The sequence below is a fragment of the Plodia interpunctella genome, chromosome 11 (assembly GCF_027563975.2).
Source record: "Plodia interpunctella isolate USDA-ARS_2022_Savannah chromosome 11, ilPloInte3.2, whole genome shotgun sequence".
NCBI classification, from domain to species: Eukaryota; Metazoa; Arthropoda; class Insecta; order Lepidoptera; family Pyralidae; genus Plodia; species Plodia interpunctella.
The window spans coordinates 7,903,709-7,919,125 of record NC_071304.1 but is presented as its reverse complement, the minus strand read 5'-3'; the positions used below and the strand labels follow the sequence as shown (position 1 = coordinate 7,919,125).

Genomic DNA, 15,417 nt, shown 5'->3' with positions numbered 1-15,417 from the left:
TATTTATTTGACAGCAGCGATCTACCTAAATTACGTAGACAGACGGAAATTATCCTGGTTTTTTTTTACTTATACAACCTACCATACATATATTGAACATACATACACATGTTATTGGTATTTTCATTATAGCCAATACTAATAAACAAAAATATAGGTAATTAACAAAAATTCCCACACAATAATGAAAATACCAAGAACACAATCAAAACATCATTAAATGAATGCAACGACGAATACAGCCAACAAATCATGAACCAACATTGTCTTGGCCTCCGTCCAACTATTTTGACTTGCAAATATGTAGTTATTTATTTTTTCCTAGTACGAATGGTGCAGGTGAAATTTTTTTTTCTACTAATTAATATGGAAGCAGACTTCAATTTGGGATTGTACAAGAAAAGAATTTATTTGCAGAAAGTTTTGCCCTGTTTATCTTTTACTATACAGCTTAAAAGAACACGAAACTTATAAAAGTAATTGCACATTTGCCGCTATTAGAGGTATAGCCATGCAGAGAAATATTCAAAGGAATAAATGCCGAACTGCCGAATTTCAAGAAGGTATCAATGGAAATTTCGGTGAACCAATTGTTAAACTCTAGCTGTTTAAACGGAAATTCAATTAAACCCTTCTAGGTTCAGAATTGACCCTAGCCATTATTTAAATACTTGTGTTCAATTTCCATGAAACAAACTTTGTGTTAGTCTCATCTTTTACAGGTATTGAAGGTAAATATATAAATCATTTTATTCCTTAGGACATGCGATACAGCGATGTTAAAATAATAAGTTACAGCCTATATTCTGTAATATAGCGTAGAAATGTTAGTTTGTTATATTTATTCTTTTATACTACTACTAGCTGATGCTCGCGACTTCTTTCGCGTGGCCGAACAATTTTTGGTAAGCAGTCAAAATTATTAGAGAAATTTAACTGTGCAGACCATAGATAAAATAAATATATTATCTATGGTACAGGCAAAGCGTAACGATGCCTATACAGAAGATGCTGATACGACTGAATATATTGATTTGAGAATACATTAAAACCGGGTATATCTTTATGTAATTTGCAATGTAACTTAATTATGTATGTCTTATTCGGGTAGAATCTTGCAACTCGATTTTATAGCATATTATCTTACCGATTGAACTGAAATTTAGTGAAAATTGAAATGTTTAGTTTAGTTTGTTTAGTTTGGCTGAAAATACATTATTATGATAAGCAAGACCTGATGGTGTAATAATTGAAGAATTTTAAATTATTTTTAGTGGAATAAAGCGTAAGTATATAGTCGAAAAAGTGTGAAGTGTGTTATTTGAATCTCCTAGGCCAACCCTACTAAAATGGGTAACAATTTTAGATGCTCCTTTGAAAGCTTTGCCTCTGTTCCTACTCCTGTGGTTCCGGATGTACACTTAAACTGTAAAATCAAAATCAAAATCCAATCAAAATCAAATCATTTATTCAGAAATTAGGCCTTCACAGGCACTTTTTCACGTCATATTCTAAATTAAATGATGTTTACCAAAGCTACTAACTACTAGCATTTCGGAACGACCACTGCTGAGAAGAAATGCCGAAAGAAACTCATTCAAACAGTGTTGGTCCCTATTATGCCAGAAGGGCTTACCATTTTTTAAATATATGTATTTTTTTACTAATCCGTCTACTTCTGTTTCCATGACGATCGGTCTACTTTCCTTATCTGAAAGGAAAGGCACAAACAAAACAACCCTAGGTACGCAATTTTTGTGATTGAGGGCAGATTAGGTATACGTTGATTGAGTTTCAATAAGAAGTACTCATTTGATTTTCCTAGAAAACAAATTAATAGATCTAATTTAGTCTATTTTGTATTTGATTTCGTCGGAAAATATGTTTCATAGACTGTGTTTTCGCTGTTCATTAGCCGTTATTATAACAAAACATATTTTCTCAAATAATATCTCAAGACACGACATGCTATAAAAATATTCCAAATTACAGAATACAAACTTATGTCTAATTTTTTAAATAACCTACGGGTGGATTGTATCGTCAATTAGACGTTAACTTTAACTTGCGCGGAAATATGCAAAGTACGCCATTTTGTGTAAGTGTTAGCGGCGCGCCGGTTAAAGTCAACGTCAAATTTAACGGTCCAACTCACTCTAAATGTAATTTGAAGGTATGACAAAATAAAAGCATTCGTCAGGCGAGTGGAGTGTCGGCTGAAATGTAGAGTTGAGTTTAAATCATGGTAAAACTCTTTGCTGCTGAAAACGCATACATGCTTTTACGCCCTTCGCGCGATTCGCAGTTCTGAGCTCTTCAGATTGGCATAAGTTATAGAATAGAGCGAGTCACAAATTTATATGAAAATTATTAAAATTGAATCTACAGTTTTCAGGCAGCATGTTGCCAGTTCGAAATTTGCGCACACAAAAGTCTTCGAAAATCAAAATAATAATCATTAATTTTGAATTTCGAAAGTCTTCGCTTCGCTAGCAATCTTTTAAAGTGGAAGGCGATAGAGTAGGCATCGTGCTACTAAATTGCTCGTTCGCTTAGGAACATTTCAGTGCCCGTGACCTAACTTGCGGTGACAAACCCGAATGGCAAGCTTATATTAGCTCTTAGAAGGTATGCAATGTAGAAAATTATAAATAAAAATATTTAACTTTCGATTGTCGACTGAAAATTTTAGGTAAGTATGCCTAGGAGAGGCAATTTTTCTACTTATATATTGGGCTTTGAATGGTTTTAGAAATTACATAACATTGAATATTTTAAAAATCCTAAGAAATAATATCTTGCGGATCATAAATACCTACATGTTTTGTTTTTATTTTTGTGGCGGTGGTTCCGCCTTAGCTCAGTACCAGTACCATTCTATATCCTTTCGTGGATATCGTACGAAGCGATTAAGAGACAGCGTACAGGCACAGCGTAGGCAAAAATAGCATTCCCAGGGAGGGTGGAAAATCACAGACGAATGTTCAAAATTTTAAGGTTTTTTTACGCTGACTTCACTACCCCAAATTAGATGAGAGAGAGATATGTTTTGTTTTTATAACTTGTACCACAAGAAACCAACATGGATCGAAGCCAAAATTAAATTCCTTTTCACTGCACTCTTGTGGTAAGTATATAGCTTTTACCGCGAATGAAAATAAATTAAATAACTAGATATATGCTCGTATATCAGATCTAGGAGACGGAAACCAACTTGCAATACAAAGAAAATCATCTATCCTGTACATATAGCCTAGCCTAGCCTGGTCATATAATTCCGTAAGAATCTATCATCTTCGACTTTAAAATAATTAATCTGTACTGAGGATAAATTTAATGAATAATTGATTTTGAACTTACTTAGACCTCGCGAACACTATACTTTTTTAACAAAATTGTGATTGTTTCAAAAACGACTTAACCGATTTTGTTGCCGGACGAACTTTAAAATTCTATTGACAGATCCTACATACCTTTTAAATTTCATAAAAATCAGACAAACGGTTCGAAAGTTATCACGTTACAATAACACATGTACGTACATATAAACAAAAAGAAAAATATTTTTGCCTCAAGTTGATTTGAAGAAGCTCGCTTCGCTCGCTCGGTCAATGACGGCGAAGCAGCTGCAATCGAAAAGCGATCGAGACGCTCTGAGAGCCACCTAAATAGATAATATTAGATAATATTTAATAGATGAAATTATAAGATATTGTGCGTTTACTATTCCTTGTGGAAATAATGAAAATTATTTATCTTGACAACAGTATTTGTCTATACTATTATTATAAAGAGGTAAGCGTTTGTGAGTTTGGTACATTAATTTCTCATGATATACGCAGTAGTCGGTAGTTACAAAGAAGTTTGAGAATTCCATTATTCCTGGCGTGCTTAGCGCACGTTCTTCTTTTCATGTTTGCCGCTGCATTTCCTTGTCACGCGAGGATTACGTCACAGAGTAAAAAAAACTAAAGTCAAAGCTATGAAGCTTATGAACCTATCAAAATTAATTTCATTCCTTAATAAAAAATGCAATAATTATGAGCTCCGTGGACAGTTGTCATTTGACAAATTATATGAAGGCAACTCTGAAAATTCAGGGTTAGTAATTCAAGTATGATGAATTCAAGTACTTACCTGCACATTTGTTTGTTATATATTTTTTTATAAAAATACATTTATGTGCAATATATAATTTATATTAAAGCAGGTTTTTTGGATAACCTGCAGTTAATGTGATTTAGACGCTAAACGCAAAACGTTTAGTTTTTTTGTCATAAAGGGGAGAGTACTTGTAGCGTAATCATACGTCATCATATCACCTGATCGTGCAATGTGTGTCACGGAAATACCCAACTCATGTTATTTTCTAATATATAAGCCTAATATATAAGCATGTTAATATTTTTAATAAATTGATTCTTGTATGAAATCATTACGTGTATCATCACTACGTCCCCAACACGCACACGTAACTAACCAATAGTTACAATATTTTGGACTTCCACGACGCATTTTCCTTTAATGAAAAATATGTACAAAACAAACATACGTAAAATTCTGACACTATGAATGACTTGGCTCTGTACGTGTCTCCTCTGTGTTAACGTTAAATAGCAGTACAATTTCAAGTTTCGCCTTGATTTAAGTGAATCCTTTGTTCGTTTCGTTACTGTTAAAGATTTTTTTGGGGCGATTGTTTTTTTAAACAATTGTCAACATTTGTACTGATACTATTTGAAATAATTAGGATTCTTTCTTCTTATTTCCAAGTGTGTTAATTACTTATACCGATATCAAATTTTATTCAAGTCACCTAAAGGCATCTGGCATGACTTTTACAGCTAACCTACCGCGTCTAGTGGCATGTAATCTCATACTTACACTGTCAACCAGTGTGCGGTTACTTGCCACTAAATGTCGGTAGTAGCCATAAAAGTCATGTCAGATGCCTTAAGGCGACTTCAATAAAATCTGATAAATACCAGTGTTAGCAATAACACTCTCGATAAGAAAAATAAAAACTTCATTTCGTTAAACGAGACCCTTAAAAAAATTCTAGCGTCACATATATTACAGACTTCCATTTTCGGAATACACAAATTATATTATAGTGCCAATGCCTCACAGTTAGCAGAACTAAAACGGCTGAATAAAGCTATTAACTCGTGAATAACCCGCGAACTTCACAGTAGAAGTTCTGTCGTATCTTGTACCCCATTTGTTTTATGGAGTCGAACACGTCACGTGCATAAACTAGCTCATTGTTCCACAGATTTTATTTAAGATAGTGTCGAAGTTATGTAACCTTAAATTCGTTGAAGAGTTTTCTACGAATAGAGGTATTGCGGATATGATACTTGTAATAGCCCTGAAACAGCCTCGCGTGGATTTCATACGTTCCATGAGCGAATAATGGGACAAAGTCTTGTCAGCTGATAGACGCGACAGCTTTATTAAAGAGATTTGAGGTTTGGTGAACGGCCGGTCACAAAATCAGAGCCAAATCTTCACAATCTGCCAGAAATCCCGGGAAAAAAAGCGGCTACACGCGAGGATGTGAAACAAAGTTAATGGATGTCGAAGCAAAAATTAATTAACACATTGCGTACTGTAATGTTTTAATTTCTTTTCTGTTGATCAATGCGTACACAATACAATGGTGACGGTTATTCAAAATTCCAAACCGGAGCGGAGTAAACTTAACAAAGAATTTTTTTAAAACTAAATTAGTTGGAGATGGACCTGAGCGATCGCTGTAAGTTGGTAACGCCTGACGCGGGATCGGGGACGTGTTAGGTAAAGACTTATTTTGGGTCACTGAGCAAAGATAGTAAGTCACAAAAGTTAACCACTAAGTAGTTACTAACCGTTAGTCCTCTGGGGGTCGATCTGAGCTTGTAGGATGGAGAAACCCGGCGCGATGATGGCGGGCAGCGTGCGCGAGCGCAGCAAGGGGGGAGGCGCACGACGCCCGCCTCCCCCCAACGCCTCCGCCGCCGCCGCCGCTGCCGCTGCCGCACTGGAAAATAAATACGTCATCATCATCATGATCAGCCATTTGAACGTCCCCACTGCTGGGGCACTGGCCTTCTCTATGAATGGTTAAGGAGTATGAACCATGACCCATCACGCGGTTAATCTATACTATACTATTGTTACAAAGGGGTAAACGTTTGTGTGTTTGTGAGTTTGTATGTTTGAGGCGGGTAAACTCCGAAATTACCGAACCGATTTCGAAAATTCTTTCACCATTAGAAAGGTATGTAAATTATCCATGATTGCTATAGGCTATTTTTTATCTTAAAATTCCCACGGGAATGAAGCCCCGGGTTAAAAATAAAAACGTAACTTGCAATCTATAAGGAACGCTTGTTCCGCATAGATTGGAAAGAGAAACAGCAATCGTGTAGCAATAAAAAGATATAGCTTCATTTTTCCTATCTGCATTTACAAAAACGTATTCAAAACCGGATTTATGTATCAAGGGATATACAAATACATTCCCGTATGTGGTAGACAAACATAAGCTTCATGATTGTCAATTCAATAAAGAGCAACTCGTGAAAATACTAAACATACGTGCGGAGTTTGCAAATGGCGGCGATGGAGACGGTGAAATCGAAATGTTTGTGCAAGCTGATGTCTCGTACATAATGTTGGTGAGAAAAATCTACAAACACACTTGCATTTGTGAAATTCTAATTATTCGGTTTCAACTTTTTTTTTGTTGTTCAACAAAACAGTACAGTCAGCACATCAAGTTACCCTACATGAAACTTATGGCGCGGTAATTATAATGAATGATTTGGGTAGGTTGATGTGCTGTTGACCGTACATTTAAAGATTTAAAATATAACCTGACAAACTGTAAAATTTCGACGACCTCTGTTGCCTAATGGTAATCACGCCGGAATGCTACTCTGGAGGTTGCGGGTTCGATCCCCGGTCAGGTCAACATGGAAAATTATCTTTTTCAGATTGACCTCGGCCTTGGATATTTATATATATACATATATGTTATAGAATATCGTCTCCATCTATCTATTATAAATAAATGATGATTATAAATAAATAAATTATAAGAGGTAATCGTTTGTGAGTTTGTAGGTTTGAGGAGGATAATCTCCACTACCGAACCGATTTCAAAAATCCTTTCAACATTAGAAAGGTACATTATCCAAGCTATATTTTATCTCAAAATTCCCACGGGAGCGAAGCCCCGGGCAACATCTAGTAAATTATAAAGAGCGAAACAAAGAATTCAAAAATGGCAGGACGCATTTTAACTCAATATAAACTTCGCTCAGAAAGACGTTTGAAAGTTAAAAGTGGTTTGCGTTAGTTCCGAGGGTTGCAACGTAAACTTTGACGTTAACTGTAACGTGCGCAGAAAAACGCGAAGTGCTAAGTACGCCATTTTGTCTAAACTTCTGCGGTGCGCCGCCGGTTAAAATCAACGTCAAATGTGATGGTGCAACTCACCCATAAAAAGTGCACTGTTTCCTTCGTTATGGAATTTAAAATTATTTGTACAATACAAAAGTGAATTTGAATTTGCTTTTATAATTGCCATTTTCAGCAATCCCCGAGATTGTATTTGTTCTTTCACATTTGTACTTAATTTAAACAAGATTCCTTTAAAATTCCTTTAACAAGAACCATCCAAGTGAGTAAATTCCAGTGCCAATTATACAACTAAATTCCGACCGACGAAATCTCGTAAACCACAGACATTGGATTTAATATCTAACCCACATTCCCTTGGGGAGAAACAGAATCATGTGTAATTGAAATGAAATCCTAACACCCTTTACGTAAGGCACATGGACACCTTAGCGTTTTACTCTTGCCTTGAATCTCCGTGAAAGCTGATATCTTCCAGATAAATGCTCTTACACTCCCTGTTAGCTGCGTTGAAATGCTTGCATTGCACGGTATAAGGATCTAAACTGGAAAATAAAACGAACTTGAGAATTTTCCCTTGGTGTATTTATCTTTAGGACTTTGACCTTTGCAGAAGAAATTATAAGGCTCTCATTCTATTTACAAAATATACACACGTACATAAATATACACATATTTTGGGGAGCTATACTAAATTTAAAATAAGCGACCATCTTTTATTTGATTAACTTAAAAGTGAGATTTAAATTCCATAAATGTATAGTTTGTTTGTATAGCCCTAGGGAATTCTTCATTCAGGATAAAATTTATGTAATTCGGCAACAATTCGGCATCGCAACTTTGCTTTGGCTTGCTTACCAGTGGACATGCTCATTTGTCTACTATATATATTTTAAATAACATACCTCTACATTTTTGCTATTAGTAGAGAGATTAGAAAGTTATTAGAGAATTAATGTAGGATTTCGGGTAAGAAATAGAAATAACGAAACATTATATTTGCTGCGTAATTTATTGACATGTATTGTCACATAACTAGCACATTATTACTTTGTAACCATTACTTCGGTTTTGGAGTAGTTGTGGTAGCCATAGTTGCGTTTAAAAGTGGCGCAACAGTGGTCGATTTAGCTTCTATAACGTCATCATCAAGATCATTTTTGTCCACAGCTGGCAAAGTTGTATTACCGACTGCGGCAACAGAAGTAGCATTTACATCATTCGAGAGTGTAAAAGATGTATCATTTGCACCTTTTCTCCTGGTTTCAAATGTATCGTTTTTTAGATCACCCGAACTACTCGAGTCTTGTGGTTCCTTACAATCCAATTGTGCACGACCTGCAATAACATCATTTATTTAAAAAATATTTTGTTTAACACTCCATATTCAACCTTAACCAGAATAAGAATTAATGCCAAGATTGTGTTGAAAACGAAAGCTTATTAGGTAAATGATGATGAAATCTTCTTCATCTTAGTCGTTCACTCTTGACAGAGCGGTCGTGGTTATGGGTTGGTCTTTTCAGGCTGGACAGCTGCACTTGCTCTTATTAGGGACCCAGCCCAAAGTTTACATCATTTATATATCCACAACTATCGCTGACGATAAGAGGGCAAGCTGCTTTTTCTTCTCAGAAGATCAGCCTTGCTACACGGAAACGCTGCCAGAGTAATTGGCACGATATCTCATAGGCAACGTTGACATGTTTTTAATTATAAAAATATATTACCAATAAATAGATCTTCTAAAGGGATATTTAGAGCTCCATCACTTGTATTCAATTGGAGATTTGCTCTACCAACGTTGGCCACGCCACTCGAATTTAAAGAGAGAAAATTTTTGCCTGGAAGAAAATACATTTCTATTATAAGAATATATACTCAGTCGTTCACTCTTGTCAGAGTGGTCGTGATAGTAGATCGATCTTTTCAAACTTAACTGTTGCACTGACGATGGCTTTGATAATCATCCAAAAGTCCAAAAATATATATTATAACATCACTATACTTCCTAATAACAATTAAATGAAAAAGTTGATATATAATTTTAGTTATCAAAATTAACAAATAAGCCCTCGCTTAATAAAATTTTTGAATAAACTCGGTAACTTATACAAAATTAAGTTTGATTTTCAACCTCGTTCAAAATACAGATTTATGTTTAATTAATGTAATTACCAGATTCTCCGAATTTGAGGCCAGTTTCTGAATCGCCGACTACAGCTATCCCTTTCGCTCTTATGTTCAAATCCACATTATTTGGGAAAGTTCCACAGTTTCCTCGTTTTGAACCTGTGTCTTTCTGTAAATGGTCGGTCCTTTTCTTCTTTTTGTCTCTTGCTTCCTTTAATTTGCTCTCTAACTAGAAGAAAATAATAATGTTGGAAGTATTCAAGTTATAGTCTTTTGTGCATATCTATCTGTGCTATCCATTCATCATATGACTTTAACAAAACAATGTTATTGGTGATTATACAACATATGGCTTATGTCGCAGGTATTTAAATCAAATTTACTACAATTTATATTTAATAACTTTGTATAGCATCGTTTCATTTGCTTTATTTATTCTAGTTGAATATTTTATCTAAACGCTTACCATGTCCAGAACAACATCTTTCTGCTCCAATTCGTCAAATAACTCGGTTCTTCTATTTATTATTTCTGTTATGTTATCGGTGGCAGCGAAACTATACCTTGTTATTTCCAATGCCTTAAAATAAAATTTAACTTCATTTATCCTAACAACATATTTAAAAGAAAAAGAAAAATTCATTTAGTAAGAACGGATGGACAATAAACAAACTATCACCTACAATATAGTGTCACCATTAATAAAAAAATGTTTCGATAAACAAAAGGGGATACTACAGGACTATTTTACTACTGTTGTAGAAATTATATTGTAGTTCGCAAGAAAGAACGGCTTGAAAACTTATTTAATAGCTTGAAAATTGACACATGTAAAGCAAAACTTAGATTAAAATACTAAAAACCAAAATAAGTCCCGAGGTAAGTCCCGACTTATAATCTAAAGTTTATACACGAGCCACAACAAAATATACTAAATACGTCACGAACCAAACAGAGAACGACTGAAATCCTAAGTGGCATTTTACGTTCAGCCGTTTTAAGATTTTCTGAGCCACTGAGGTCGGCTACACGTCGATTTTACGAGCAGTTTCTGAAATCGATGTGTATAAATAAATACGATTCAGATGCATTTTATGGCTATAATGCAAACTCGGGCAAATATGCTGACTGAAATAGTGCTTGCACGGCCATTGCGACAATCAATGTCTTAATTTTAAATTGACCTTGTTATAAATGTAGATTAATCGGAATATTTCTGATTTGCAGGGTATGAATTCCTTCATGAGGACAATTAATCTTTACAACAGATTTTCTGTCCTTATTAGGAAATTCATTTGTCACATGATTTACTTTATGCTACTGTGCCTAGGAGCTTCGCCCCTTAGAAAATTTGGGTCTACTAAATATAATTTATATTATCATAAATGCTACTACCAATCACTGGAAGAACTATTCAAGTGCAGTTGTTCCATAGATAAACAAATTCAAACAAACTCTTCAGCTTTATAATTTTGGTATATATAATTTCGTGTATAATAAAAAAAATTGTGTATATAAATATATGCCATTGAAATGTGCCATTCAAACCCTTAGATATATAAAATACTATCTGAGCCCTGGGGCTTCACTCCCGTGAATTTTGAGAAAAAAAGTACGTGTTATTCCAGGTTATATTCTACCCGTATACCAAACATAACAATCCGTCCAATAGATTTCGCGTGAAAGAGTAACAAACAAACATACATCCTCACAAACTTTCGCATTAGTAGTAGGATAGGATTTAATCTTCAAGTTAAGTCTAAAAATTCATGCAATCATCTACCCGGATACAAAACCGCCCTAAAAGTAATTGTTAATGGCAAAAACGTAAAACGAAAGCAGAATTCGCCATGAAAATTGCACGGAATTGTATTTCGCAAGTCAGATCATAAAAATCAAACCCAATAAAGAGCAAATCGAAGTTTCGAAATTGCTGATTTGATTTGGGCCGAATCGACGGATATCAATCGACGTCCGCTGCCTGAGACGCCCAGACGAACTTGTAAGATATTGTGTTGTTTTAACTTTGAAAACTTTGCTTTTGTCTTTACTTATTGCTTCCATATAACTGTGCATACACCACTGCGCATAACAATTGTAAGATATTAAATAGATACCTACTTTAGAGCTACCGCTGAACATATAGATTTCTCCTTTCCAATTCCTATTTCATAATTATATACTTACTTACATTCAGTATTATACCGTCCATATATTATGTAGCCATAGCCAAAATCGGTCGGACATCATCATCATCATATCGTTCAGGTCACTTTCTACCAATATCTAGGGGTATCTAAAAAGTTTGTTATGTAGCTATACCTCTTAATTTATCTACTTTTATTTGGACTTGAATTATTTTTAAATTTGAATTTTCTTCGTTTAAGAAAATGTTACGCTTTGTGTACATTTCATTACTGGCCCTGGGGTCGGTGTGGAGCCGGGACCCCCTCAGAGCCAGGACCATGCCCACCATCACCAACTCCCTAGTCAACTTGGGGAAGATGGACATCGCGTTTTATATCGGTAAAGGTAAAAACAGTATCTCGTTGGTAACCTTTTTTTACCTCACAGAAACTCTCTCTCTAATTTTCCATGTTCGATTGCATTCTCAGCTGTGACATCCCGCAATAAATAGTCCAATTAAAAAAATCACTTCTCCATTTTCACTTTTTGTAACAACCGTTCGCCTGCCTGACGTCAGCTCTCTTTGGAAAGATCTTGTTGTATATCTGTTATCAAGGCTTTCCCATAGTCGCCTTGGACGACATGGGAACGACATGACCTCCTGAAGATATAAAATAGTATTATTCTAGGACTGGAACTACACAGCATATCACTATAAGAAAATTACTTGAAATAATTTTGGCGCACACTCTAGTTGAAAAAGAACTATCAACGTAAAATATCAACGTCGACTCGTAGATATATATTATCATTCTCTTTTATAATATCTGTGTATTTAATATTCAGCATTAACACTTTTGTTACAGATAATCTACCAAAAGATAACATCATGCAATTTAATTCTAAACCTGTCTCTATCATCGATGAATGTCTTTGCAATAGTATGAGAAATTCCGCGCCTCTTGGAGGTGGGTCCAGTTTCATAAACAAGATACTATCAAGCAATGATTTCTTTAACTTAGATAAAGAAGTAACATATGGTCCCCAATGTTGCGAGTCCCATGAAGAAAGCACCATCACCTTTGAATTTGGACCTAAAGAATTTGGTCCTAAAACAATAGGAAATGCGGCTAAGCCTATTCTGCAACCAATCTCACCACTCATACTGGATAGCATCTTGCCTCCTAAGAAATTCAATTCTCCCTTTACTCAAACAGCCCTAAAGCCAAAGGCAATAGAAATATTTTTATTCCCAAAAAAAGAGGGGCTAGACAACAAAAGTAACAAACTTTGGTTCAACAATTTCGGTCCGAAGAAATCACTCAAAAAAGATATCAAACTCGTAGGAGATAAAGATTTGAAGAGTAGTTTCGATGCGAAAACTTCCAATGATGTAAAGGATGCATATGATGATAAATACTCTAATGTTAATGATGGGAAAGTATTGAAAAGCGTCAAAAGCAACTCAGATTTAACGAAATATGACAATAATAAATATGACAATAATAAATATGACAATAATAAATATGACAATAATAAATATGACAATAATAAATATGAAACTGCCCAACCTGTAACTATGAAAAAGGAAATAGGCATTAAGGATCAGGAAGCTGAAAGTAAATCTGATGAGAAAGAAGAATCGCAGAAAGATATGACTAATATTAGTAAACCACAGTAAGACACAAACCAAATATATAATGTCACTGTATACATTGTTTTATTTTTTAAATATCTTTCTGACATTTTCCCTTAGAACGTATCTTACGAAATATTATGTTGTATATTGCTATATTTGATGCTAGTACTGCATGCATAACAATATAAGCTATATTTAACTGTTAGAAAATGTTTCATACAAGTTTCAGGCATGTATAATATCTTTAAACGCGCTTATCTTTAATCTACCAATCTTGCTTTGAAAATTATTTATATGAATATAAAGTTAAAGTAAAAAATCCAGTTTCCCAAAATTCCCTCGTTAGCGAAGCCACGGGCCACTGCTACTGCTATGTTAATGTTACATTGTAGGATTAAATCCAAATAAAAATACAATGGATAAACAATAAGACTAATGTCGTATTCCCAATGGGAGCAAATGAGCCCCGTTAAGCCGTGACGTGCTTTGAATGATAAACCAGAATTTACATGAAGTCCAGGGTATTAGAGTAGAGGTATTAATTACATATTGTACAGGTAATGTTTAATGATTACCAATAGGGACTCTGTCCAAATTACTTTCTTATATTAATTGGCTCGGTAGCGAATACAGGATGTTTAAATTTATTATTATAAATTATTACATACTACAAATTTAGATTAATGAATATTCAAGTCCATAAAACAGTAACGAAAATTCGGAAGTTTTTTTTTTATTAAGAAGGAAATATTCCAAGCCTCTGACTATAATGTTAAAGAGGTTTTTAAAATTATAAATTACTCAAATTTTTAACAGTTGGGAAAATGTTTCATAAAATTTTCCTTCATTTATAGTTTTCTAAGTCTAAGTCTCTGCTTCCATTGCTATGGGTTTGATCAATCAAAAATGCATTTATAAATGGTTTTTAATTGCTTAAAGTTAAAAATTAGATACGTAGAAGCTTGATTTGTATTTTTTTTTAAACCTATGATGCACACCACAAAACATATGTATGTATATGATATATATCAATTAAAAATATTTCATTTCGATGATGGATACGATAAATAAAGGGATTTCTCTCAATCGACAAGTAAAAAAAAAAAATTTATATAAAACAAAGGATAAACTGTATTTATGGCGTGCATAGTGTCTTAGTGTCTAATATGTTCATAAAAAGACTGTAACTACTCACTGTTTCTCCTTCCTCTGCTGACGCTTCTTCTTAAAGGCTCGCTTAACCCTCAAGAGGAGAAACGCGGCTCGGTCGATAGTTAGCACCGATGGCCGCTTGGCGGCGCTAGGCTCGTCCATCCCCTCCTCCTCGTCCGCCGGCTCATCGCACAACTTCAGGCCTAGCCATCGCTGCTTCGTCGCAGTCCTCGTTGTGCCTTCGAACGAAGCACACGTTTCGCGGATAATGCTCACGCCAGCCGCATTTTTTATTTATATCAATACACTATCACAGCACTTTTATTTTATTACACTAGCACTCTTAACTAACACTGTGAGGTGGTAATCTGAAAAGAAGATAAAAATAATTTTAATACAAAGTGAATTTTTGATTTAATTTTCAATACAAATAGTTATTCCGAGAGATTTTTAGACTTACTAAAGACTTGTAAAACTTTTCATAAAAAGATGATACATAAAGTTGTTATTTTCAAGTCAGTCAGAAAATATTCAGTTCTACTGGATAGATGCAGTCTGTCTTGTGTACATAGCAAAATCTACCTAAACAATTTTCCTAAACAGTGACAAATTATCGCCGCCCAAAGTATCTAAGTATCAAAATTTTCATGATAAAACAAAATGATTAAAAACAACAAGGTCGTCCCTTTGAATTTCTAATAAACCGAAACAAAATTTATACTAGTGTACCTCATTTCACATTCAAGACACCCGAAATAACCGAGAAAAGTTAAATTGACATCGTTTATGAATAATTCATTCAAGTATTCTAATAAAGTTGTCATTGCAGACGAAAATTCAAATCACATGCATATTATCTGTATTAATAGAAAAATGTCTAAATTTATTGAGTCTAGACTACATATGGTTGTGCAAACAATTTTGTTGTTGAATCAACCAAGAATGTAGACTTAACGAAA

At 34.5% G+C, this 15,417-nt stretch overlaps 3 protein-coding genes across 6 annotated transcripts in view; 1 reads left to right on the top strand and 2 right to left on the bottom strand.

Moving 5' to 3' along the window:
• The window catches only part of wake (wide awake), a 172,453-nt gene that overhangs the window by 103,842 nt on the left and 53,194 nt on the right, over positions 1–15,417 (bottom strand). For both annotated transcript variants that reach the window (XM_053751475.1, XM_053751477.1), the window contains exons 2-3: positions 14,502–14,826; positions 5,871–6,022 (exon numbers count right to left, since the gene is read on the bottom strand). In XM_053751475.1, the coding sequence (XP_053607450.1) occupies positions 5,871–6,022; positions 14,502–14,620 (271 nt within the window). In that variant the 5' untranslated portion in view covers positions 14,621–14,826. The remainder of the gene's footprint in view (positions 1–5,870; positions 6,023–14,501; positions 14,827–15,417) is intronic.
• On the bottom strand, positions 8,401–10,633 carry LOC128673553 (uncharacterized). The gene is made up of 5 exons (XM_053751482.2): positions 10,489–10,633; positions 10,007–10,120; positions 9,586–9,769; positions 9,138–9,251; positions 8,401–8,745 (listed from the first exon to the last, which is right to left on the bottom strand). The coding sequence occupies exons 1-5, from the start codon at positions 10,519–10,521 to the stop codon at positions 8,468–8,470; spliced, it is 723 nt and encodes a 240-aa protein (XP_053607457.1). The 5' UTR covers positions 10,522–10,633; the 3' UTR covers positions 8,401–8,467.
• On the top strand, positions 11,384–13,378 carry LOC128673551 (uncharacterized). Of its 3 annotated transcripts, none has more exons than XM_053751481.1 (3): positions 11,384–11,542; positions 11,928–12,066; positions 12,534–13,378. In XM_053751481.1, the coding sequence occupies exons 2-3, from the start codon at positions 11,931–11,933 to the stop codon at positions 13,346–13,348; spliced, it is 951 nt and encodes a 316-aa protein (XP_053607456.1). In that variant the 5' UTR covers positions 11,384–11,542; positions 11,928–11,930; the 3' UTR covers positions 13,349–13,378. The 3 variants fall into 3 exon arrangements, with proteins under 3 accessions (XP_053607456.1, XP_053607454.1, XP_053607455.1); XM_053751479.1 differs by having other exon boundaries at positions 11,928–12,072; XM_053751480.2 differs by having other exon boundaries at positions 11,490–11,637; positions 11,928–12,072.

Bases quoted from the DNA above. Each gene is read 5' to 3' on its own strand.
- LOC128673551 (XM_053751479.1), top strand. From the start codon at position 11,931: ATGTTACGCTTTGTGTACATTTCATTACTGGCCCTGGGGTCGGTGTGG. The intron at 12,073-12,533 runs GTAAAAACAGTA...CTTTTGTTACAG, and splicing joins CGCGTTTTATATCGGTAAAG to ATAATCTACCAAAAGATAAC.
- LOC128673553 (XM_053751482.2), bottom strand. From the start codon at position 10,521: ATGCCACTTAGGATTTCAGTCGTTCTCTGTTTG. The intron at 9,252-9,585 runs GTAATTACATTA...ATTTTCTTCCAG, and splicing joins CCTCAAATTCGGAGAATCTG to GCAAAAATTTTCTCTCTTTA. The intron at 8,746-9,137 runs GTAATATATTTT...ATGTTATTGCAG, and splicing joins TTTAGAAGATCTATTTATTG to GTCGTGCACAATTGGATTGT.